Source organism: Calypte anna, chromosome 2 (assembly GCF_003957555.1).
Source record: "Calypte anna isolate BGI_N300 chromosome 2, bCalAnn1_v1.p, whole genome shotgun sequence".
NCBI lineage: Eukaryota > Metazoa > Chordata > Aves > Apodiformes > Trochilidae > Calypte > Calypte anna.
Window position 1 is genome coordinate 93,825,370 of NC_044245.1, and position 21,489 is coordinate 93,846,858.

At 41.5% G+C, this 21,489-nt stretch overlaps 1 protein-coding gene across 1 annotated transcript; it reads left to right on the forward strand.

Moving 5' to 3' along the window:
* Window positions 1-13,990: 13,990 nt before the first annotated feature.
* CBLN2 (cerebellin 2 precursor) lies at window positions 13,991-16,779 on the forward strand. Its single transcript, XM_030445339.1, has 3 exons — window positions 13,991-14,311; window positions 16,184-16,303; window positions 16,582-16,779. Exons 1-3 carry the CDS (start codon window positions 13,991-13,993, stop codon window positions 16,777-16,779), a joined length of 639 nt encoding a protein of 212 aa, XP_030301199.1.
* Window positions 16,780-21,489: the final 4,710 nt, after the last annotated feature.

Consider the following 21,489-nt stretch of genomic DNA (forward strand, 5'->3'; position numbering starts at 1 on the left):
TTGCATACAGGTGCTGCAGTTAACCAGTTTACATTTTATGTTGATTATTGAGAATACGTTGACTAACGGGTTTAGGTGTCATCATGAGACAAAAATACTTTGTTTAGGTTTCAAGATTAATTGGAATTCAATTGTGTGTTACTCTGTTTACTTTTATAAAATGACAACATAAAATTTACCTTAATCTTTTCTTCCTCTGTGAGAAACCATGGGATACTATTTTTTTTTATTCAAGGCTTTCTTCTGAGGTAATTCACATGATTATAGATGGAGAAAATCTATAAAAGAAGGATGATGCAAATTGTCAAAAGAAAGCAGCTGGAGTGGGGATATGACTCACATTAATCATGTTTCAGGTGGAAACAGTGCAAAATGGAGAAAAATAGGAAAAATATTTCCATGTTTGAAAATCAGTGTTGGTTTGGATGAATTTTTATAGAAATTTAGCCCATATTTAGGGAAAAAAGCAATATGAAAGCTATTAAGGGCCATTCTTTAGCCCAAATCACTTCACTGGGAAGTAATATTTACCTGTTATTTGTAAATTAGCATTTACTGCTTGTTATCATAGAATTGTAGAATGGCTAGGGTTGGAAGAGACCTTAAAGATAATCTAGTTCCAAACCCCTGATGTGGGCAGGGACACCTCCCACTAGATCAGGTTGGTCAAGGCCCCATCCAGCCTGGCTTTGAACGCTTCCAAGGAGGGGGCATCCACAACATCCCTGGGCAGCCTGTGCCAGTGTCTCACCACCCTCATTAAGTTCTTATGTATGTTTCCCTATACTGAACAACAGTAATCAACAACCAGATTGTCTAAGCAGACAGCCATCAACTGAACTGTGACTATTTGCAGAGAGTCCTTAATTTCTGATGGATAGAGATTCATTGCCTTAGAAAGACTGACAGAGATACATTTCTTTTCATAGAATCATAGAATTGGCTGGGTTGGAAGGGACCTCTGAGATCATCAATTCCAACCCTTGATCCACTACTGCTGCAGTTACCATGCCATGGCACTGAGTGCCACATCCAGTCTCTTTTTAAATATCTCCAGGGATGGAAAATCCACTACTTCCCTGGGCAGCCCATTCCAATGTCTGATCACCCTCTCCATAAAGAAATGCTTTCTAATAGCTAACCTAAACGTCCCCTGGCACAACTTGAGACCATGCCCTCTTGTCTTTGGTTATTCTGATTTTGCAGTCTAAGTTTGGACAGGTTTTGATGAGAGGAATAATTTACTTTGGGGTATGTAGCTTGTTAAGTTCTCATTTTCTTGAGATTGACCTTCACAGGTAAAATCCCTGCCTCCCAGTTGTAACTCATTGGTTTGGCAGCACTGCCTTCTAGTGCCCAGCACAGCCAGCTGCCTTTCCTCTCACTCCTGTGTTTCTATGCCTAAATACTGGAGTGCAGTCAAGTCCTCTAATGCTATCAACTAGAGATTTGGATGGGAAGCAGATTTGGGTTCCAGCACAGGCCTGAACTTAGTGTTGGTGTAGCCTTAAATTCCATGTTCATTAAGTCCTACGTATTGTAAGCTACAAAAATTTCATCAAGTCCATAAGAAGTTTAAAAAAAAAAGAAAGTTATTTAGAAGAAAAAAACTTTAAATCTACTGTATATAAACATAGTGTATAGAGAGGCACTATGATAAATTGATAAATTTTTATTGGTGCTCTTCCATGAACAATCCTAACCACTATCATAATACTTACAGATTTCTCTATAAAATCCTTGTTTGGCTGTAGCTGTGAGGAAGCTGAACATTGTCATTTTGGGAAAGTGAGGGCTTGTCATAGCCCCCATGCCACAGGACACTGGAAAAGGAGGGCATGTGTTCAGTCCTTCGCCCAGGGCCAACATGTCAGTACACATGACCTGGGTCTCTGTCTTCACTTTGAAGGTTGATAACTTCAAGCAAGGCTACGTTGTTGTTCTCAGTCATCTTTCCCCTTCACTTCCTCGAAACAGAAACAACCATTTTGTTTTGCCTTACTTTGGTGGAAAGTTCTTCAGAGATAGAAGTCTGTAAGCGGCTTAAATACATCTGTCAGTGGCACATGCAACGTTTAAACAGAGCTGTAAAAGATATCAAAGAATTTTGCTTGGTCTTGAAAAGTGACAGCTACGGAGATGCCAGCTGTGTTGCAGTCAATGCAAAACCTATCTCCAGAATCTTTTTCTGCCTTTTTGCAGAACAGAGTTGACATCTGAAAGACATGTCTGTGGTACAAGAGTCTCTACAGAGCTGCACTGAAACCTCTTTGTCATCACAATGACAAAGCACAATAAAATAATAACAATATTGATTCAATGAGCCTTGCGAGCACAGTCATGAAAAGAAATGCTGCCAAATGCTTTTGGCATTTTTCCCCCTGTGCTGTGGCATCAGGGCTACAAAAGTTCATGTGCATAAAGAGAAAGCACAGTGGGAGTGCTCATATGCCTCAAGTAAAACTTAAGTTAAATATTTGATGGCCTAAAACTTTCAGTTCAGGCTATCTGTACATTAATTTCCCTGATATATAAATATAAAATATAATGCATGTACTATATATATAGCAATTACTACTCAAAAGAAGTATTTGCAATGTGAAACTTCTTTTATTTAAAAAAACCCACATATTATTCCTTCGTTTAGCAAAAGTATCAGAGCTCAAGTTCGTTGTTTTTCTTTAATTTAAAGTAATTGAATTTAGTGTCAGTCCACTGCACTGATAAAGCTTCTGATGTGAAATCCCTTGTGAAGACTTGAATATTAGAATTGAAAATCCTAAATCTGCCTTAAAGTCCCAATTGTAAATGTCTAAAATTTTACACCTGTTTTCTTGTACTGAGTATCTTGACAGATCCCAGGAAGGGAAGGTATGAGGTGATGGGAATGCCTGCTTCTGTGTCATCTCTTTTTTTTTCTAGGCAGTCACATGCAATGCATGTTCAGTGTTCTCTATTTGGGATAGGCATAGATCAGGCCATGTGAACCTCTTTAAAGTGAAAAATTACCTGGATCTACTACTCTGCTGGAATCAAAGTCTGTGATCACATGTGTATGTGGATTCCCAGAGGTATGATACAAACACATGAAAAAATCTTTCAAAACAGACCAACAAGATACTTTACAAAAAGTAAAGATCTCTATCACCTGAACAGTAATATATTCCAAAAGTTCAGTTAAGGTGAGAAAAAATATTTTTTTCTTCCAATGAAGCTGGAAGTGAAGCCAATAACTATTCCAGACATAGTGACATACAATCCTCAGGCTCCTGAACATGGCTCTCTACCCCTTTGGCATGTATGATAGTTTCCCCTCTGTGGCTTACCCTCTCTATTCCTTTGATCTGAGATATTTACTGAGCTCTGGCTCCCTGGGCCCTGATTGTGAGGAAAGACAAATAGCAGTGTTTCCAGGTGCCATTATTCAGCCCAAATGAGCTTTCATTCACAGTGGATTGTGCAAGAGCTGAATGGGTAGTGTTCCATCTTCTTTCCTACCTGCTTTGATTGAGAACTGAAAGAAGAAATGCCATGTCACAAGTGTTTTCAGGGACATCCAATTTAGCGGCCACTGAGATGAATGGGATAGATCATATCTTGTAATGTAATTGTTTAAAAGAAGCAGAGAGCTGCCATTTCATCTGTTGCCATGGTTTGTGAGGCTATCTCTACAGTTGTAACAACTACAACTTTTTTTTGATAAAAGCTTTAGATTCTGGAAGAGAACAACATAATGCTGTACTGATACACAATGACTGACTCTGGATCGGCTGCATGTTTCCTGGTGCTTTCAAAAGTGACAAAGACTGCTTATTCAGAACTATTTCTAATGAGGCAAGAACAGAAGTCTTCACAGACTTGTAAAAGCTAAAGGCTACAAAATTTTGTCATAAGTGGCGGTGCTGAAACCTGCAGCAACACAGAACTGTGACTGAAGTGAGGCATCTGTAATTCACAGCAAGAATGTGAACTTGTCAGATGGGTGCAAGTCTTCCTGCACCCTAGACCTTTCAACATCCTAGTATTTCAACAGCCACCAGCTACTTTAGATTTTCTCTACACTTACCTCAGATGACATATTATTTTCTATAGGTTGGAATAAAATCACCAGTGTTCTTTGGATAAGTAATTCCAGTCTTCCCCATTTAAAATAAAAAAAAGTTCCCCAGCCAGAGTGGCAGCATTCTCTTAAAAATGTCTGACAACAAATCTCACTGACAAATTAGTGTAATTACTGTTGAAAAAAGTGAACTCTGCTGGAGTAAAAGTGAAAACATAACACAAATAAAAGCTGAAAGAAATACATGACTAAGTCCTCAATAACCAAACATCTTTTTGATTACCCAATGAGTGAAACTAAAACTTAAATATTTTGAGTCTCTCAAATGTCATCAGAGTTCTCAGCAGCCATGTGCTGAGGTGGAATGAGCACATAAAGGTGACCAAATATATCTGGTTTATTTCTCTAAAACTATAAATTTCATATTCTTATTTTGTGAGTTTGCAACTTGAGATAATGTAGAGAGGCCAGTTTACAGAGCAGTCGCTTTCTCAAAATACATATAAATGTATGACTCTTTCAAGTAGAATCAAAAATCAAAGCAACAAAAACTGGAGGCAAAGAAACTTATGAATGAAAGAGTTATAGATTTCCTTCCATGTATATCATTAAAATGACAGCTTTCTACAGCATTGCTTTTCAAACATGATTTTGTATTCTGAAATGCTAAGCTCAAAGCTAACTAAATAAAAGCATTAATAATGTGATCTTCTGTGGATGTCATATATTTTTATTTCTTTGGATTGTTTTCAGAAATGTCAGACTCTTCTCTGCTAATACAAATTATCATACATCAGTAAATATATGCAATTTGGTGTAACTTTGTTTTCCAATTAGAACTGGAAGGCTTGCTCTGAAAGCTAGATGAATGAACAAGAGGAGCTAGGTAATGCAATTGGAGGCTGTTGGCATTTCTTTGTTGTATTTCAAAGTCACATTTTAAGATTCTCTCTTCAGAAAACAAACAGTTCATATATCAGTTTTACATTTTGAATTTGGGTGACACTTTAGAGGAGCATTTCACCTGTAGAATGAGTCAGTTTTTTAAAAAAATAGTTTAAAAGCAGTTAAAAATAGATTAAAAGTTCTTCCCAATTCTCACACTGAAGTAAGACATAATATAGATATGCACTTGTGTTACTCGGTTTAATTGCCAGGCCAGTGTTAAATCATGACTGTTTAAGTACACTTAAGTACCACTACTTACAAGAGACTTAGCCAAAAGCAAAAGTACAAGACAGAAAATCACCTTTATCCTGGCCTAAACCAGGACAACTTGTAATATTGTGGACACAGCAATAAATTGAAAATAAGAAAACTCTCCCTTGAATCAGCAGAATGACAGCCCCACCTTGCTCTGTTTATGCTCTTTAAAATGTATCAAAATTAATTCCATCAACAGATCCCCTTCTTTGACAGTGACCAAAAAGAAAAAATACTAATCTGATACAGAGTTGTCAGACCAGTAATGAAATAATGCAAACTGGTACCAATTACAAGAACTAAGGAATTCCGGGAAAACCTGAATACCAAAGAGAAGGCCCGCAGTTATCAGTTTGCAATCTCTGACAATGGTTGATGAGAAGAAGACATTTTTAACTATAAAAATTCAGAGGAAAAAGGAGAAAATGCAGAAGTGAGAAAGGAGCAGCAAGAAGGAGCAGAAGACAGCAGCAGCAGCACCACCATTGTCTTCAAAGAGACAACGACCCCGGTGGCGAGGCGGCAATTCTGCAGGGACTTCGGAAGGTGAAAAAGGACATGAATATGTTCCCTTTCTTTTCCTTTTCTATTCTTAAAAGATTCTCCCAGGGATGATTCAATTGTTTAAAAACCTGTTGATTGCATTTTACTAACCCTTCCCTAAGATCCCTTTTCAGCAAGTGTTATTTTCCCAAAATAAACTGTTGTAATTCACTTAAACTGTAAAGTTGGCTATTTTTGTAATTTGTGTGGCACATATGCGCAGTGGGGATTTAGTGTATATAAACAAAATATAAAATAATAATAGTTACGGACTGTGATAGCACTTGATCTATACCTATAGCATCTATAGGTATAATATCTATGTGCTTATGATGATATATACAGTACTTATTATATATAGTATCTAACATATATAAACTTCAGAGAAGTGTATAAATATTGGGTAGGATTCTTAAGGGATCTCCTGTGATGAAACTTGCAAGTGTGTTATGTATATAGCAACTTTTTGATTAGAAATTTCATTTTTGTCGCCTATACGCTGACCAGCTGCACACTGTCATGTCCTTTGTCTAGCAACCATTCGTGTGTAAAACTCTCAACATAAAGTCTTCAGTCTCTGAATTCAGTTGGAAGGCTGAGAGGGAGCAGTTTAAGTGAATACACACATTTCTGCAGGTACAAGAAAGAGACTAAATGAAATCATTAATCCTGTTAGCTAGGAGGTGCATTTTAAAAATATGCTTCCCTTATTTAAAAGATCAGGTTACATGTTTGTATGAGCAGAAAGAGTTTACCCAAAACTTATGCACACAATCAATGTTGAGTGTTACATATAAAATAAATAAGTATTTGTACAACCGAAACCCCATGCTTGGCTGGTGTTGTGGTAAACATTTCTCCCCGGTGCCTTCTTTTTTTACATAAAAAATGTTCGGTTTTGGGCTGCTGTCATCTTTTATCTAGTTAAAAGTTGCTATTTGTTGAAGAAGGAATTCAGAGAACAGCAGAGCTGCTCCACATCATTGTAGAGCAAAACTTGTTCTGAAGATGCACAGCACCCTGGAAACTTAACCTAAATGTTGAACGCACAGACTACATAGGTGACTGCATGCACATTGTCTGCCCATTTCTCCCTTGTACATGTTTAGGAGTACAAGGAGTACAAGGGTCTGCACCAAGTTTTTTTTAATAATAGAACACCTACATCTCCAAATTCTCCTAGGCAAACCTAAATGGCCTGAAAACACATTGGTCAGAGAGGCTGGTGAGAGAGTCAGAACATGATATTAAAAAGAAGTCACTGCAAAATAACTTTCATCTTAAAAATGATTAATCTTCTCTCCTCTTGGAGCTGAAATTCCATGAAGTGAGAGGAATTAAACAGTGTGGTGTCACGTTGCTAAGTGCTATCCATTTCACTGCAGGGGCTATGTCAACTTGTCAAACAGTTCTGGTAGAGTGTGTAAGACTGGCATGTATGTAAGTATATGTACTCTGGTAGAGTATGTAAGGTCTGTAACGTCTTTCTGAGGCATTACAAACTTGCCTTAGAAGACTGCAATTATCTACCACTGTGCCACTGTATGTAAGAGCTCTGATACCACCACAAAGTTATGCAGTATTTCATGTCTGTTTCATCTCTGTGGCGTGTACAAAGCATTTAACAATATTTTAATAAAATAATTGTAACGAAAAAAATTAAATTGGAGACAGGCTTTGACAGTAATTCAATACGTTTGCACATCTGCAGAAAAAGTAGTGTTATCAAAGTAATTGTGCATGTTAAGGTATGACAGAGATTCAATCTGATATAAAATGGTATTAAATCAGAGCTCTATGATGAATAATATTGCATTGAAAAATATTCTAGTGTCTTATGCTTTTTGGCATATAAGGCTTCCACTATTTATTTAATAAATCAGTGGAAATTAAAAATTTTTTATGGAAGAAAATAAAGTTTCATCTTCCAAAACCAACTTCTGTCTTGCATTGTTCTGATATTTCACATGAACAAATAAAATTATCTTGAGGAATTATATTACTTCCAATGTTTAAAATTCTACACAAATATTTCTGAAGTTATGTCAGACATGATATTCATAGAATCATAGAATGGTTTATATTAGAAGGGAACTTAAAAATTACCTACTTCCAACCCCCCTCTCATGGGTAGGGGCACCTCCCACCAGACCAGCTTGCTCTGAGCACCACTCAATCTGGCCTTCAACACTTCCGGGGAGGGGAAATTCAAAACCTCCCTGGGCAACCTGGGCAATCCAGGGCCTTGCCACCCTCACAAGAAAAAATTTCTTCCTGATGTTCAGTTGAAACCTACTCTCTTTCAGTTTTAAACCATTCCCTCTCATCCTATCACTACATGACCTTCTGGAAAGGTTTCCTGTAGGTCCCTTCAGGTACTGCAAAGCCACTATAAGGTGTCCCCAGAGCCATCTCTTCTCCAGTCTGAACAACCCCAACTCTCTCAGCCTGTCTTCATAGAAGAGATGGTCCCACTCTTTGATCATCTCCTCTGGGCTTGCTCCAACAGCCCCATGGCCTTCCTGTGCTGGGGGCTTCATAACTGGACACAGTACTCCAGGTGGGGTCTCATGAGAGCAGAGCGGAGGGGGAGCATGGCCTCCCTTGACTTGCTGGCTTCTGATGCAGCCCAGGATAAGGTTGGCTTTCTGGGCTGCAAGAACACATTACCAATTGTGTTGACATTTTTGTCATCCAACACTCCCAGCTCCTTTTCCTCAAGGCTGTTCTCGATCCTATCCCCCCCTGTCCTGTATTTGTGCTTGCTGTTGCCCCATCCGCTGTGCAGGACCTTGCACTTGGCCTTGTCGAACTATGTGTGGTTTGCCTGGGCCCTCCTCTCAAGGCTGTAGAAGTCCCTCTGGATGGCATCCCTTCACTCCAATGTGCCATCTGCACCACCCAGCTTTCTGTCTTTAGTAAACTTGTTGGCTGTGCACTCAGTTCCACTGTCCATGTTCCTGATAAAGATGACTCCTGAGGAATGCTACTTGTCACTGGCATCCACTTGGACATTGACCTGTTGATCAAGATTCTTTGAGAGTAACCATCTAGCCATTTCCTTATCCACTGAGTGATCCATACATCAAGTACATGTCCCTCTAATTTATAGATCAAAATGTTGTGCGTCAGTGTCAAATGTTTTGCACAAATCCAGGTCAATTACTTCAGTTGCTCTTCCCTTATCCATCAAAGTTGCAGTCTCATCACAGAAGGCCATCAGATTTTCCAGCCCCAATTTACCCTTTGTGAAGCCATGTTGGCTGTCAACAACAACCACATTTTCTATGTGTCTCAGTATAGTTTCCAGGAGGATCTGCTCAGACTCTTGCCAGACACAGAGGTGAGATTGACTTACCTGCAGTTTTCCTGGGTCTTCTTTTTAACTCTTCTTGAAAATGGTGGTTATGTTTGCCCTTTTCCATTCAGTGGGAATTTCACCAGACTTCAATGATTTCTTAAATATGATGGATTATGGTCTAGCAACCTCATCCACACTCAGGACCTGTGTGTGTATGTCATCGGGTCTCATGGACTTGTGCACCTTCAAGTTCTTTCTATGTGAAGATGGGTCATACAAAATCTTCCATCTATATTCCTGACCTTCCTATGAAGGGAGGCCCTTTGTAACTGAGAAATGACACCTCAGAAACATGAGGAATCTTCCTATGCAGGATAAAATATAACCGTTGTGGTAAATGTAAGAGGCTCTATGCATCAGGGGTTAGAAAAAATGTTTGTGAATGAACTTCAATTTAGTAGTTATCTTTTTTTCTGTGCTGCGCATGCTTTAGAATGCTGTGCATGTTATCAACAGTTATATATTCTTTGCCATAGATGGTATCTGTAGGGTAATCTGCCCTGGTACCCTGATAAGATGGAGAATGAACTACCGATTTAAATTTATAAAGAATTCTTTTAGTTGCATAGATGGCCGAATTTAACACAGATGTTCCTGTCACAGAGGGTATACCTTAGCTGATTTAACAACATTTTGTGGTTAGTATAGACGTCATCACTGGGTAAGTGCAGAAGGCTGAATTTTCTCTGTCATCAGATTATATATCATAGCCATGATTGTTTAAAAAAAAAAAATTAAATACAACGGAGGGCTACAATGATTAAGATACTGGAACACCAGCCTTATGAAGAAAGGCTGAGAGACCTGGGGCTTTTTAGTCTGGAGAGAAGACTGAGAGATCTAATCAATGTGTATAAATATATGAGGGTTGGGCACCAAGAAGGAAGGGACAACCTCTTTTCACTTATGCCCTGTCACAGGATGAGGGGCAATGGATTCAAGATAGAGTACAGGAAGTTCCACCTCAACATAAGGAAGAAATTTTTGACTGTAAGGGTTACAGAGCCCTGGAACAGGCTCCCCAGAGAGGCTATGAAGTCTCCTTCTCTGGACACTTTCAAGACCCATCGGGATTTATTTCTGAGTGACCTGCCCTAATTTTCATCCTGCTTTGGCACAGGGGTTGGACTCGATGATCTTCAGAGGGCCATTCCATCCCCTGACATTCCATGATACTGTAATTCTGCATTTACCCACATTAATAATTTCAAAATCTGTATTTTCAGCCTTACCGCTCACAAAAGAAAGGAAAGATGCTGAAATTCTTGTGAAAGCTGCACATAGCTCTGTGAAGGCCGCAGGTTTATCCTGTTAAAGACTGTATCTAATTAGAATTAATTAATGTAAGTGTTTTCTAGTAAACATTGCAAGGATCAAGTAATTAGGTATTTTATTAGAAATATTCTTATTTTGTTATTCCTTATTCCATTCTTAATATACTGATTTTTATTGATAGCTCTGTTGCTATTTAGGTAATAAGAATCTCTCTGTAAATGTGGGGTTTATCCCTTGCATTAAAAAAGAGGCAAGATTCCATCTGTTTTTCTGCAGATGCACATTGGATTTAAAGGCTTTTCAGTTCCCTTTAGTTCTTACGCTCATCTTCCTGAAAGTAGCAGGCAGAAGTGATGATGCACCATCATTCTCATACCGTGGAGCCTAAAGTTGTAAGTCATATAAAATGAGGGACAAATCTTATGGCTCTGCTTTCATTCCTTGTTTATACAACAGAGTAACAATCAATGAATAGTCTAATCTAAAGATAAATAAGAGCAGTTTTCCAGGATACCAGACCCATACAAGATTGTATGTTTGTCTTCTGGAGGAATTTCTGTGGGTCTTTTCACTCTCCTTCAGAATAGTTGCCTTACAGCCACAATCTGCTTCCTACTCTGTTTTCTGGTACTTTGAATGCAATACACTTTTCAGCTTTCTACTCTCAGCCCTCCATGCTTGAACTCAGGAAAAAGACTATTAAACACCATTATTTCAGGCTTGGTATAAAATTCTCATTTGAAATAAAAACCTATAGGTTAGAAATTCCCTGCACACTGCTTAGCTGTGATTTCAGGGCACGATTGATTTCTTGGAGCAAATCATCAGGCAGACACCCGCAGGGGTTCCTTACTTGTGCTTAAAGCAGAAGATTGAAACAGAGGAGTGCTCATTTATAGATGAGATTGTAATTTTACTATTGAGATACACCTGCAAATTTATTTCCAAGAGCTATCAGTTACATTTATATTCTGTTTTCTGACCTGTTCCTTTCAGATTCTGAGGTCTGAATATCAGGATCTCTAGGAAACTGCCACATGCAACCAGAAAACCAATTTGGAATGGGGAGAAATGCATTGAAATGCAACACTTTTTTACAAAACTTCAGTGTCAGAGCTTTGCCTTACACCATCCCTCACATTGTTCCTAACCTCTCAGCAGCAACCACGCGAGCTGAGACGTACGAAACAATTGAAGCCAGCAACATCTGATGATAACCTTGACTGTGACATACATCACCATCACCGCTCCGTACGGAGGGGAGGGAAATTACAGCGCAGCGCTCACGGGCCCTGCAAGCAGCGAGAGGGGGAGGTTTCTCTGTTCCTCGCATTAAGGCTCTGCCCTCACGCCCTCTCAGGGGTACAAACCTTTCTCCTTCTCCCCCCTCTCCTTCCTTCCCAGACCCAGGAGGCTCCGTGGACCGCCTCGGCCCGTCCAGACGGGCAACACCCGATGGTGCCGCCAGGTGGTGCAGCGAGACCGCTCTTGGAGCGGGACGGCGGGCGGGGTCGGGAGCGGGGTCAGGGAGCGAGTCCCGGGCCGGGAGCGGATCTCGGTCTGGGAAATTAGAGGCTTAGTGACAGGGGAGCCACAGCCGAGAGCTGGAAGCCGGGGTGCGGATATGTGGACACGGGAAAGCTGGCTTTCGGGGCGCGGTGCGCAGTCTTTAAGTCCTGAAGTGCCTCGAACAAGTGTATTTTAATATATTTACTATTTTTATTATTATTATTTATATTATTACCATTGTTAAAGTCTGTGAATTACAAATAGCTTGCAGCTCATGATGCCGTGCGGCTCGCCTGCAGCTCCGGCCTCTGAGCTCGTGTGTCGGTGTCATGCTTGTACTGGGGCGTTCTAACCCGACGGTTTAAGTTGAAATATGGGGGAGGGGGGGTACGAGGACATACGGCATTTCCCACCCGCCGGAGCCCCGCGGAGAAGCCGTGCCGGTGGGAGCCCCGCGATGTGACAGGATGAGAGCGTCGTGCATGGGTCCAGGAGGCGGGATGCCCCGGGGCTGGGGTTGGGATACGGGGGCGCGGGGTGTGTCGGGGCCAGGCACCTCTCCCAGCGTCTGAATCCCTGCCGGCTGCGTGAGTGCGTGTGTGTGTGTGAGAGAAGAGGGGAGGAGGGAGGAAGTGGGGTTGGGGGGGCGGGGGGGGGAGGAGGGGAGATTATTGGCAATGGGCGGGAGAGAAAGAGGCGACTCCTGTTTCCTTTTCTTTCTGCCAGCGCAATCTCGGCTCATTTTCTCTAAGCAATACAAGTTCACCGACGAGCTACATACCTAGCCAGCCCTCCTCTCCCGTCATGGATCTCCCAGGTAAAAAGACCGTTTTCCTCCCCGACGGCTGTTTCTTTTGCAAAATACGATTTGAAATTATAGCAATAACAAGATGTGGGCTTAGGGCAGCCGGTGGGATGCCTCGGGAGAAGTGCGGGAGGGGTCTCCTCACAATGAGATCTCAGAGTGTTCTGGTGGGCTGGGAAAACTGAGATACAACTTCCCAAGGAGACGCCCGGCGAGGTTTTTGCCTCCTGTGATGTGTGTGCAAGTCGGGGTGGGAGCTGGGGGGTGTCTCAGCCAGCCGCTTCCTTGCCGAGAGTTTAGGTAGTAGCCAGGATCGGCTGCAGCGAGGGTAGTAGCCTTCCCTGGGGGACAAAAGGTTCGGGATGTACAAGCTAGTCGGTGGCCGGGAGCAGCAGCTCCCTCAGTGAGCAAAAGGGCGGAGGCAGCGGCTTCTAGAGCCCAGCCAGAGCAGAGCCGTGGCGGGGGCTCGGGCTCCGAGGCACTCCGGACCCCCTCGAACCTTTAAGGATAGTGGAGCAGGTCCAGCGAGAGGTAGAGGGGGCATTAAGAATTATCGTGATAGTAAAATACCCTGCCATTGTGTCTGGGGCGTCGGTAGAGGTACAAACCCGGCTCAAAGATGTAGTCCAAAGTGGGTCTGCGGGACCTAGTCGGGTTTTGGAGCCCCTGTCGTCTGTGAGTGTGGAAAAGGGCTGTCCGTGGCTCCCACAGGGTGCTTCACCGTGGGTCAGGGACGAAACCTGCTGCTGTACCCCCGCCGCTCCCGTTTCAAAGTACAGGGAGACGGCAGAAAGGGAAGGCACGGGGAGCCCCCGAACAGACCAGGGAGGTCCCTGCCAGACCTGTTGTGCCGGCCGGGGCGCCCAGGGCGGGGAGCAGGATCCGGCCAGGTGCTGCCCGGCGGCGTGGTGCCCGCCTCCCACCCGCCCGCCTGCCCTGCTTCACCGCCGCCTTTGCCCTTGCCAGGCTACTGCGCGCCGCCCGCTCTCTGAGGAGGCTCCTTCGCCCCGCGCGGAGGAGGAGAAGGAGGAGGAGGCGGAGGAGGAGGAGGAGAAGGGGAGGAAGGCGCGGCCCCAGCCGCCGCTGCCCAGCCGCCGTCCCGCAGAGCGCTGGCCGCAGGGCGCCGCGGCGGCAGCAGGCGCGCAGCCCCCTCCGCCTGCCCGCGGCCGCCCGCCCGCCCGCGGCGTCTGGCATGGCGGCGGCGAGCCGGAGAGGCGGCGGCCCGGCGCTGGGCATGGGGCGGCGGCAGCGGGCGGTACTGCCGGAGCCGGCGGGCGGCTGTTGCTGCTGCCTGGCGGCGGCGCTGCCGCTGCTGCTGCTGCTGCTGCCCGCCGGGTGCCCGGTGCGGGCGCAGAACGACACGGAGCCCATCGTCCTGGAGGGGAAGTGCCTGGTGGTGTGCGACTCCAGCCCTTCGGCCGACGGCGCCATCACCTCCTCCCTGGGGATCTCCGTGCGCTCGGGCAGCGCCAAGGTGGCTTTCTCGGCCACCCGCAGCACCAACCACGAGCCCTCCGAGATGAGCAACCGCACCATGACCATCTACTTCGACCAGGTCAGCTTTGCCTTCGCTGCTCCTCATTCCCCTGCCGGCCTGCCCCTCGTCTCCCTGCGTGGCCATCCCCGCCCCCAGCCCCCCCGTAGCTACACTCTTATTTTCGTTCTTGCTCCCCTTCCATCTTTAAATCCTGACCCACACGTTCAGTAGTACTTTTCCAACTCAACTCCTCAGGAAGAGTTTGGGAAGTTTTTTTAGGTGGCAGCGGGGCTTTCCCGGGGTGGTGGTAGAGTGGGGCGGGAAGGGAGGACGCTGATTTGGTGTCCCGTTCTATTGCTCGTATGGAGAGGGCTTTAACTTGCGAGTTTGTGTGTCGGACGCTTGCGGGGGCATCTTGAAGCCGCGCATTGCCCCAGGCATTCAGAGACGATCTGAAGGGAAGGGTGCGCATTCACCCCCTCACTGCTCCGTCGGAAATTATGATTTTCAAGGGGAGGGGATGACAGAGATTTACCGATGAAGAGTCGCTGGATCTGCCTGTTCGAGCTCGCTTGGCAATGTCAGAGCATCTCTAAGAGAAAGGGAGGGCTGAGAAAGAAGAGGGTGTTCCCTGCATTATCAGACGAGGCGAACGGTATCCCCGATGGGTTATAAAGGAGCGGTGTTATCCCGCATGGCATACGTCCCATTTTTCCTCCTGATTTTTATGACGAAATCTACTTTTGTTTTCTACCACCTCTTCACGAAGTAGTATTGAACAGTCAGGCAAAATCAGCACACACAAACTGTTTTCTCTGGGTTTTTCTTTTTCCACTTGTCTGTTCACCTGTCATTCGTCTGTCTACCTGTCTTTCCTAATGATTTGGCACAGCTATTCCTTGTATACAAGATCTCATTAAGTCAGATCACTGGAGAAAGAAATTAAAGAGAGCTTGCTTCATGTTTAGCCTACTCTAGATACTTTACCCTGCAATGATCAGGTCTCAGGAGTTTGAAGGCTTTCCGCTCTCAGAGCTTCTACAATAATGGATTAATTTTTAATTCTTTATATATATATATATATACACACACATATATATTTGGATTTTTTTTCTTTTTTTCTTTTTTCTTTTTTTCTTTTTTTTTTTTTTTTTTTTTTTTGTCCTTTCTTGGCAACAATAGGGATTGTCCATTTGGGAGGAAAGGCTCGTGATTTGGGGGGGTTTGTTTTCATTTCCTCCTGCTTTGTATTTTTGTTCAATAAAACAAATGTGTCAACTCAGTGCCCCGGGGGTGGGCACAGCACTGCAGACGGCTCGGGCTCACTGGCTGGCCACAGGGGATCACCACAGGCCCGTGGGTTTTTCTCCCCTTGTTATTCCTGTCTTTTGAGCCAAAACAGTCTGACTGTGAGAGGCTCGAGCTGGAAGATGCTGCAGGTGCGAAGCATCTTCTCTTCTCTTCTGCTTCCCTCTGCAGTACCACTTTAATTCTATACCCTGTTAAACTCAAGGGCAGATCTGGTTTCAGTAGTGCTAGCTTAAAAAAAAACCAAACATACATTTGCATCATGAGTTGATGAGTTTCAGGGTTTTCTTCTTTAGCTTCCTTCCTCCTTTACCCTCCCTTCTGTCCAACCCTCCACCTCTGCCACTTTTGCTTTATTGACAGTACCGTGTGGACATTTGCACTTCATCTAACAGGCTCTGGAGATCATCTCTACGTTACTAAGTCATTTTATGAACTGTGATGCTTTTAAAATGCCTCTAACTTGGCTCCTTTCCCCTGCAGTGCACTTTTAATTGTGCTGCAAATGCCATTTTGGCTAGTTTTTTACATTGGTCATGGAGCTCATGTCAGATTTTCACTGGCGCTTTTCTAAGGTGCAGCCTGATTTCTCTCTCTTTTTCTCTCTCTCCTTTTTGTTTTGTTTGTTTGTTTACTTTCCAGGTATTAGTTAATATTGGCAACCATTTTGATCTTGCTTCCAGTATATTTGTAGCACCAAGAAAAGGGATATATAGTTTCAGTTTCCACGTGGTCAAGGTCTATAACAGACAAACCATCCAGGTGGGTTGTGATCTAAAGAAGGTGCTGGTTTTTTGTGGTTTTGTTTTGTTTTGTTTTTTTAATGCTCATTTCTAGACAACAAAGTGCATTTAAAAAAACAAGAATGAGACTGTAGGTTATTTTATTAAAGGAGTCTGTATGCATGAAAGAAATTACACATTGCCTTAGCTTAATTCAACACTTTTTCAACCTAAACAAAAGCTTAGTGATGTGCACAGGGCAAAAAGGTCATTGAGAGTATTGAGAAAACTCAGATTCTCTCTCTTTGCACTTTTTAGGTAAGTTTAATGCAAAACGGCTACCCAGTGATTTCAGCTTTTGCAGGGGATCAGGACGTCACCAGAGAAGCAGCCAGCAATGGGGTCTTGCTCCACATGGAAAGAGAAGACAAAGTGCATCTCAAACTGGAAAGGGGTAACCTCATGGGAGGGTGGAAATATTCGACCTTTTCCGGCTTCTTAGTATTTCCACTATAAAAGAAGTCCAAATAGGAGACAGATCCATGAGCCGGAGCAAGGATTCAATCATTAATGACACCCTGAACTTGGCAGCACATGACAGTATTTCCAGCCACCCCGTCAGACTGTCACGGTAGAAGAATGATAACCTTCTAAACTCCAACATTTGCTTTGAATATTGACAATTCCTCGGGAACCTGCGCCTCTAATTAGTTTTAGACGACAGTGATCTTTAGGAGAAATGAAATTATCGACCTGAGCAATTTGTACCTGTGATTGTAAAGTCAATTTTGGATTTTATTGTTGGGATCATTGACTTTCTAATTATTTTTAAAATTTTTTTCTTTTTTTTTTTTTTTTTTCTCCTCCTCTTTTTTCTTTCTCTTGTTGTCCCAATGAGACAAATAACTCAGCCCACACAATTGGTGGCTCACTCCAGAGCCAGAAGAATGAAGTGTTCAGCCCACTGAGGTGTTCTTTCCACACTTTATTTCTTTGTGTTGTATAGCCTTAAGGAAAAAGAGAAAAAAAAAAAAAAAAGGAAAAAAAAAAAAAAAAAAAAAAAAAAAAAAAAAAGTGCTTCAGTAACAGTCCTGTATTTTTCTGGGGGAGGGGGATTCTGGACATTACTGTGTCAAGAAGTGCTTTATCCAGTGAAGCAAAATTTGCACGATTGGAACCTTATTTGTTTTGTGTTGTTTGTGTTTTTCATTGTCTTTTTCTTTTTCCCAATTTTTGTTTGTGTGTGCTAAAAATGTAAGCTAGATTGATCAATAAGACAAAACAAAGCACATATATACCCTGTAGCTCTAAGTAAAGCTAACCAGTGAACAATTCTGTCTGCACTTCCCAGCTGATCTTTATAGACCTATTTAGAGAAAGAGAAAGAAAGATCCAGAGAGCTACATGATCCTTCAGTTACCATCTGGGAACCCGTAAAGGAACTGACATTTCTGAATTGTCCTGGTGTTTCTAGAAGCAACAATGGAGGCTTTGAATATATTCTCTGACCATACCCTAAATTATATATTCACTTTACATTACCGACAGTATTTTGGGTGCTTTTGTCATATATTTCTTTGGTGTATTTGTCCACTAATGCTTGAGTACACATTGTGGAAGCACGGAGAGGTGGCAAAGCAAACTCTTCCTCTTCCAAATTAAATGAAACCATCTCCACTTGACCTGTCCATGGCAGTTATTGGAGGAGCTGCTGCTAGCATCTTTGACAGCCTTTGGGAAAGGGGTCTCAGAGGATCAGCAAATGTGCCAGAAGTTTCACGGGCGCCATGCATTTATTGGCCGTGTGTGCGCTTCCCAATACAAGTGGCCTCAGAATTCTGGGGGTCAATTGACATTGATACTTGAGTTTAGGAAAAGTTATTACCCTAACTGTCAAGAGGTAAAATATCAGGCTAACATCAAATGCATCCTTTTATCTCATTCGCAAAAAACAGCTCTTGTTTCTTTGCTTTTATTTTAAATGAAGGTTGTTGTATTAATGTAGTGGAGAAAATGTTGCTTGAGGAGATCCAGGAGGAATGTTTATATTATTTTATATGATTTTTATTTTCTCTGATTTAATTTGCAATATTTCATCTTGCTATTATTCTCACGAGTGGATGTGTGTAAGAATATTTTTTGTTGCATTTACTCCTGCCAAAAACAAATATAATGCAAAGGCATTTGCAGCAAATCGGTGGTAGCTGTGTTGTATTTCAAAATGATGGTGGACATGTCATTTTCATTGTAAATTTATCATTAAAGGGACAAAGTCAATTAAAATCATATATTCTTAAAAAAGTCATCTGTGTTGCTTACGATACCTCAGATAACTAAAATGCAGGCCAATTTAGTATTTTTTTATATTTTCATCATTGATGCTCTTTGTTTGCTTTGGCATTTCACTTTGCCAGTTAATGAATGGGTTGCAGGTTGAATTTTCTACTTTCTCCTTATGCACTGGCGTGACTGCAATGTTTCCAATTGCAAAATATCACAGGGCTATGTTTAAATAAGTGAAATAAAAAGGGAGTCAGCAGCAGCCTTTTTCTATTAAGATGTGGAAATAGCTATGAAAATAATTGTTTTAATAGATTGTTTTAATAGATTATTTTTAAATCTAAGTTTTTTGTGTTTCCAACTTTATTGTATCTTGCAAGAAAATAGTGTCATGTGTTCAAGGTCTTAGATTTTCAGTTTCTCTTACCTTATCTCACTATGTTGTTGTGTTGTTGTTTGTTTTTTTTTAATTTTGCTTACCGTGATCAGTTTCAGTTTTCGTATTTACCTCAGTTCATCTGGATTGAAGCAGGCAATGGCATCTTATTTCTGGCCCTCTCCTAAGCCAGACAAGGCCAATGACAAGGTTTTGCTTGGACATAACTCTTGGAAATTTCTTAAGCCACTGAAGCTAGCTGAATATCTCACTTCATGTACTCAAGTTCAGTAATTCTGGTGATGGATATTTTATAAAGCTAAATATGTGTATATGGTAACCTACCTTCTGAATTTAAAGAAGGTCTTAATTATACTGCTTCTTTCTCTTTTCTTCATGTATCCTAAGCTATTCATGCTAAGCTATAGCGTTTGAATTGTTCTGCAAATAGTTAAATGAAAACTGGGCAGTAAATTCTTATTGTAAAATTATCATAACCTTTTTAAAGTTGTTTTTTGCAATATTTATCTCCCTTTTTACTTAATTTTTTATCTGAGTTTGGGAAGGTTCAATCTACTTGTCATTGGAAACAGTAGACATATACATAGAAGATGTTGATAACCTGATGTGTTTTATGTTAGGGAAAACTAGAACCACTATGGAATGCAACAAGAACTGTTATTATCTGAGGCCACATAAAGGAGCCTCATACATTAAGAGTAAGCTCATCTAAAGTAATTTGTATAAATAAATTCATTGGGTAACATTTGGGGTTGGTGTAAATTCAATGTTGAGGGGCACCATGGGAGTTAATAAGTGCAAAACATGTTGCAGTAGTGAAAAAAGCCCATGGCAGAGTAATGGCTCTGGTTCCTGTGGGACTAATAATACGACATTCCTTCCAACAGCTTTCGAACTTTCTCATAAGTTGCTGTGTGAGGTGATCATAAGGTATTTCAATGGAAACATTGTATGTTTCATTGTTTTCCCTCCAGGGGCCAGTTGTGACCCTCTCACCTGGGTGTCTTTGGGAGCCTCTGTTTTAGTGTTCCTTCAGCATATTTTTAGCAGGGTAGAAATCAGGACTTGTATTGGGGATTATAAATACTCCACTGCCTCCCTCTGAGTTTTTGAGTTTTATATCCACAGTTTTCATACAGTCTTTCAAAAGCCTGTGTGCCCTTCCCTCCCCTGAGGCAGTAGGTGTGATGGATGTGCAGTGTCCCTCATTACTGGCCAGCATCCTGCAAGCTGGATCTTTTTATTTCGGGTGGAAGGAGGAGAGAGAGGGAGTCAGTGAAACCAGGGGGTTGTTTGGAAGTTACAGTGTGTTTGTTGTGTGTGGCTTTTTTAACTTCTAAAAGAACATTTTTTTTTTATTGACCAAATTTGTATCTTGGACAATCTGTTAAAGTAGAAGCTAAAAGGGCTTGTTTACTGATGGAGTTATTCAGAAATAGCTGAAAGTGGTTTCATGTCCTTGTAACATGACATTCATTTCTGGAATAGGCAGGGTCACAGATAGCATTGTTTAAAAATAGTTGTTACAGTTAATAGTTTGCTTCAATTCAGGATAACTTTTTAGTGTTAACAAGATCTCAAAAATAAGTGTCATAATATTTCATCATTTTAATGAGTAATGATTTGTCAGCTAAAGTCCATCAAACAGTTATGCATAACTAAAGAAAAACAATTGATTAACCTGTTTTTATTTATTGTTGAAAGACCAGAGAACGTCATTGACGTAATCCATAATTTCTAGATTTGGAACCACACACTGTCTTGAACAATTATTCTAGGGTATGTTTGATGAGGTGTGCCATGTCCATTTTTAAGGATGATAGTACCTAATGATTTATTGTAAAAATACTAATTTTCTTAATGGAGCAAATTCTTTTATTCATCTTGTCTTCATCTTTGAGAATGCTCGAAACAGACCTTTATGATTGCTGGCCACCTGTTATCTAAGTCACATTAACAGGTTATAAACTCCTGGGAATTATCTATACCCAATCATAGATCTAGTTAGACACAGACCAGGCTGCTGGCTAAATGATGGGTAAACATTTGATCAGCACCTTATTTAATTTGCTAAAGTATCAGCAAAATGCAAGTGCTCCACAATAAAATAAATACATTGTCATGTAATGTTAATTTAGTCCACATCTATAGAGGAGTTTTTAAAAAACATCAATAGTATTTGGCTTGAACTGTAGGATATGGATTTTGGTCATAATCTGCTATTATGTTTACTTTAAAAATCAGTGACAATAATCAGTGTGAACCCTCAGTTAATACAATAATAATTCTTCAGTTTAAATATATTTCAACAGTAATCATCATTCTGACAATGCAATCAAAATCCTACAAATGTAATTTACACACATTTAAAATCCATTTTCAAAACAGTAATGTTTCTGGTCTTATCCAATATAATCATACAGCTGATCTTTTCTTTATCAATAAAATCCAAAGATTGCTAACCGTGTTTTATACCATTTAAGCATAATAATGAAAGTAAGCTTCATGTTCCAAGTTTATCTAGCAGACCACTTCTGAGGTAATACACA

Bases quoted from the DNA above. Each gene is read 5' to 3' on its own strand.
- CBLN2 (XM_030445339.1), top strand. From the start codon at position 13,991: ATGGGGCGGCGGCAGCGGGCGGTACTGCCGGAGCCGGCGGGCGGCTGT. The intron at 14,312-16,183 runs GTCAGCTTTGCC...TTTACTTTCCAG, and splicing joins TGACCATCTACTTCGACCAG to GTATTAGTTAATATTGGCAA. The intron at 16,304-16,581 runs GTGGGTTGTGAT...TGCACTTTTTAG, and splicing joins ATAACAGACAAACCATCCAG to GTAAGTTTAATGCAAAACGG.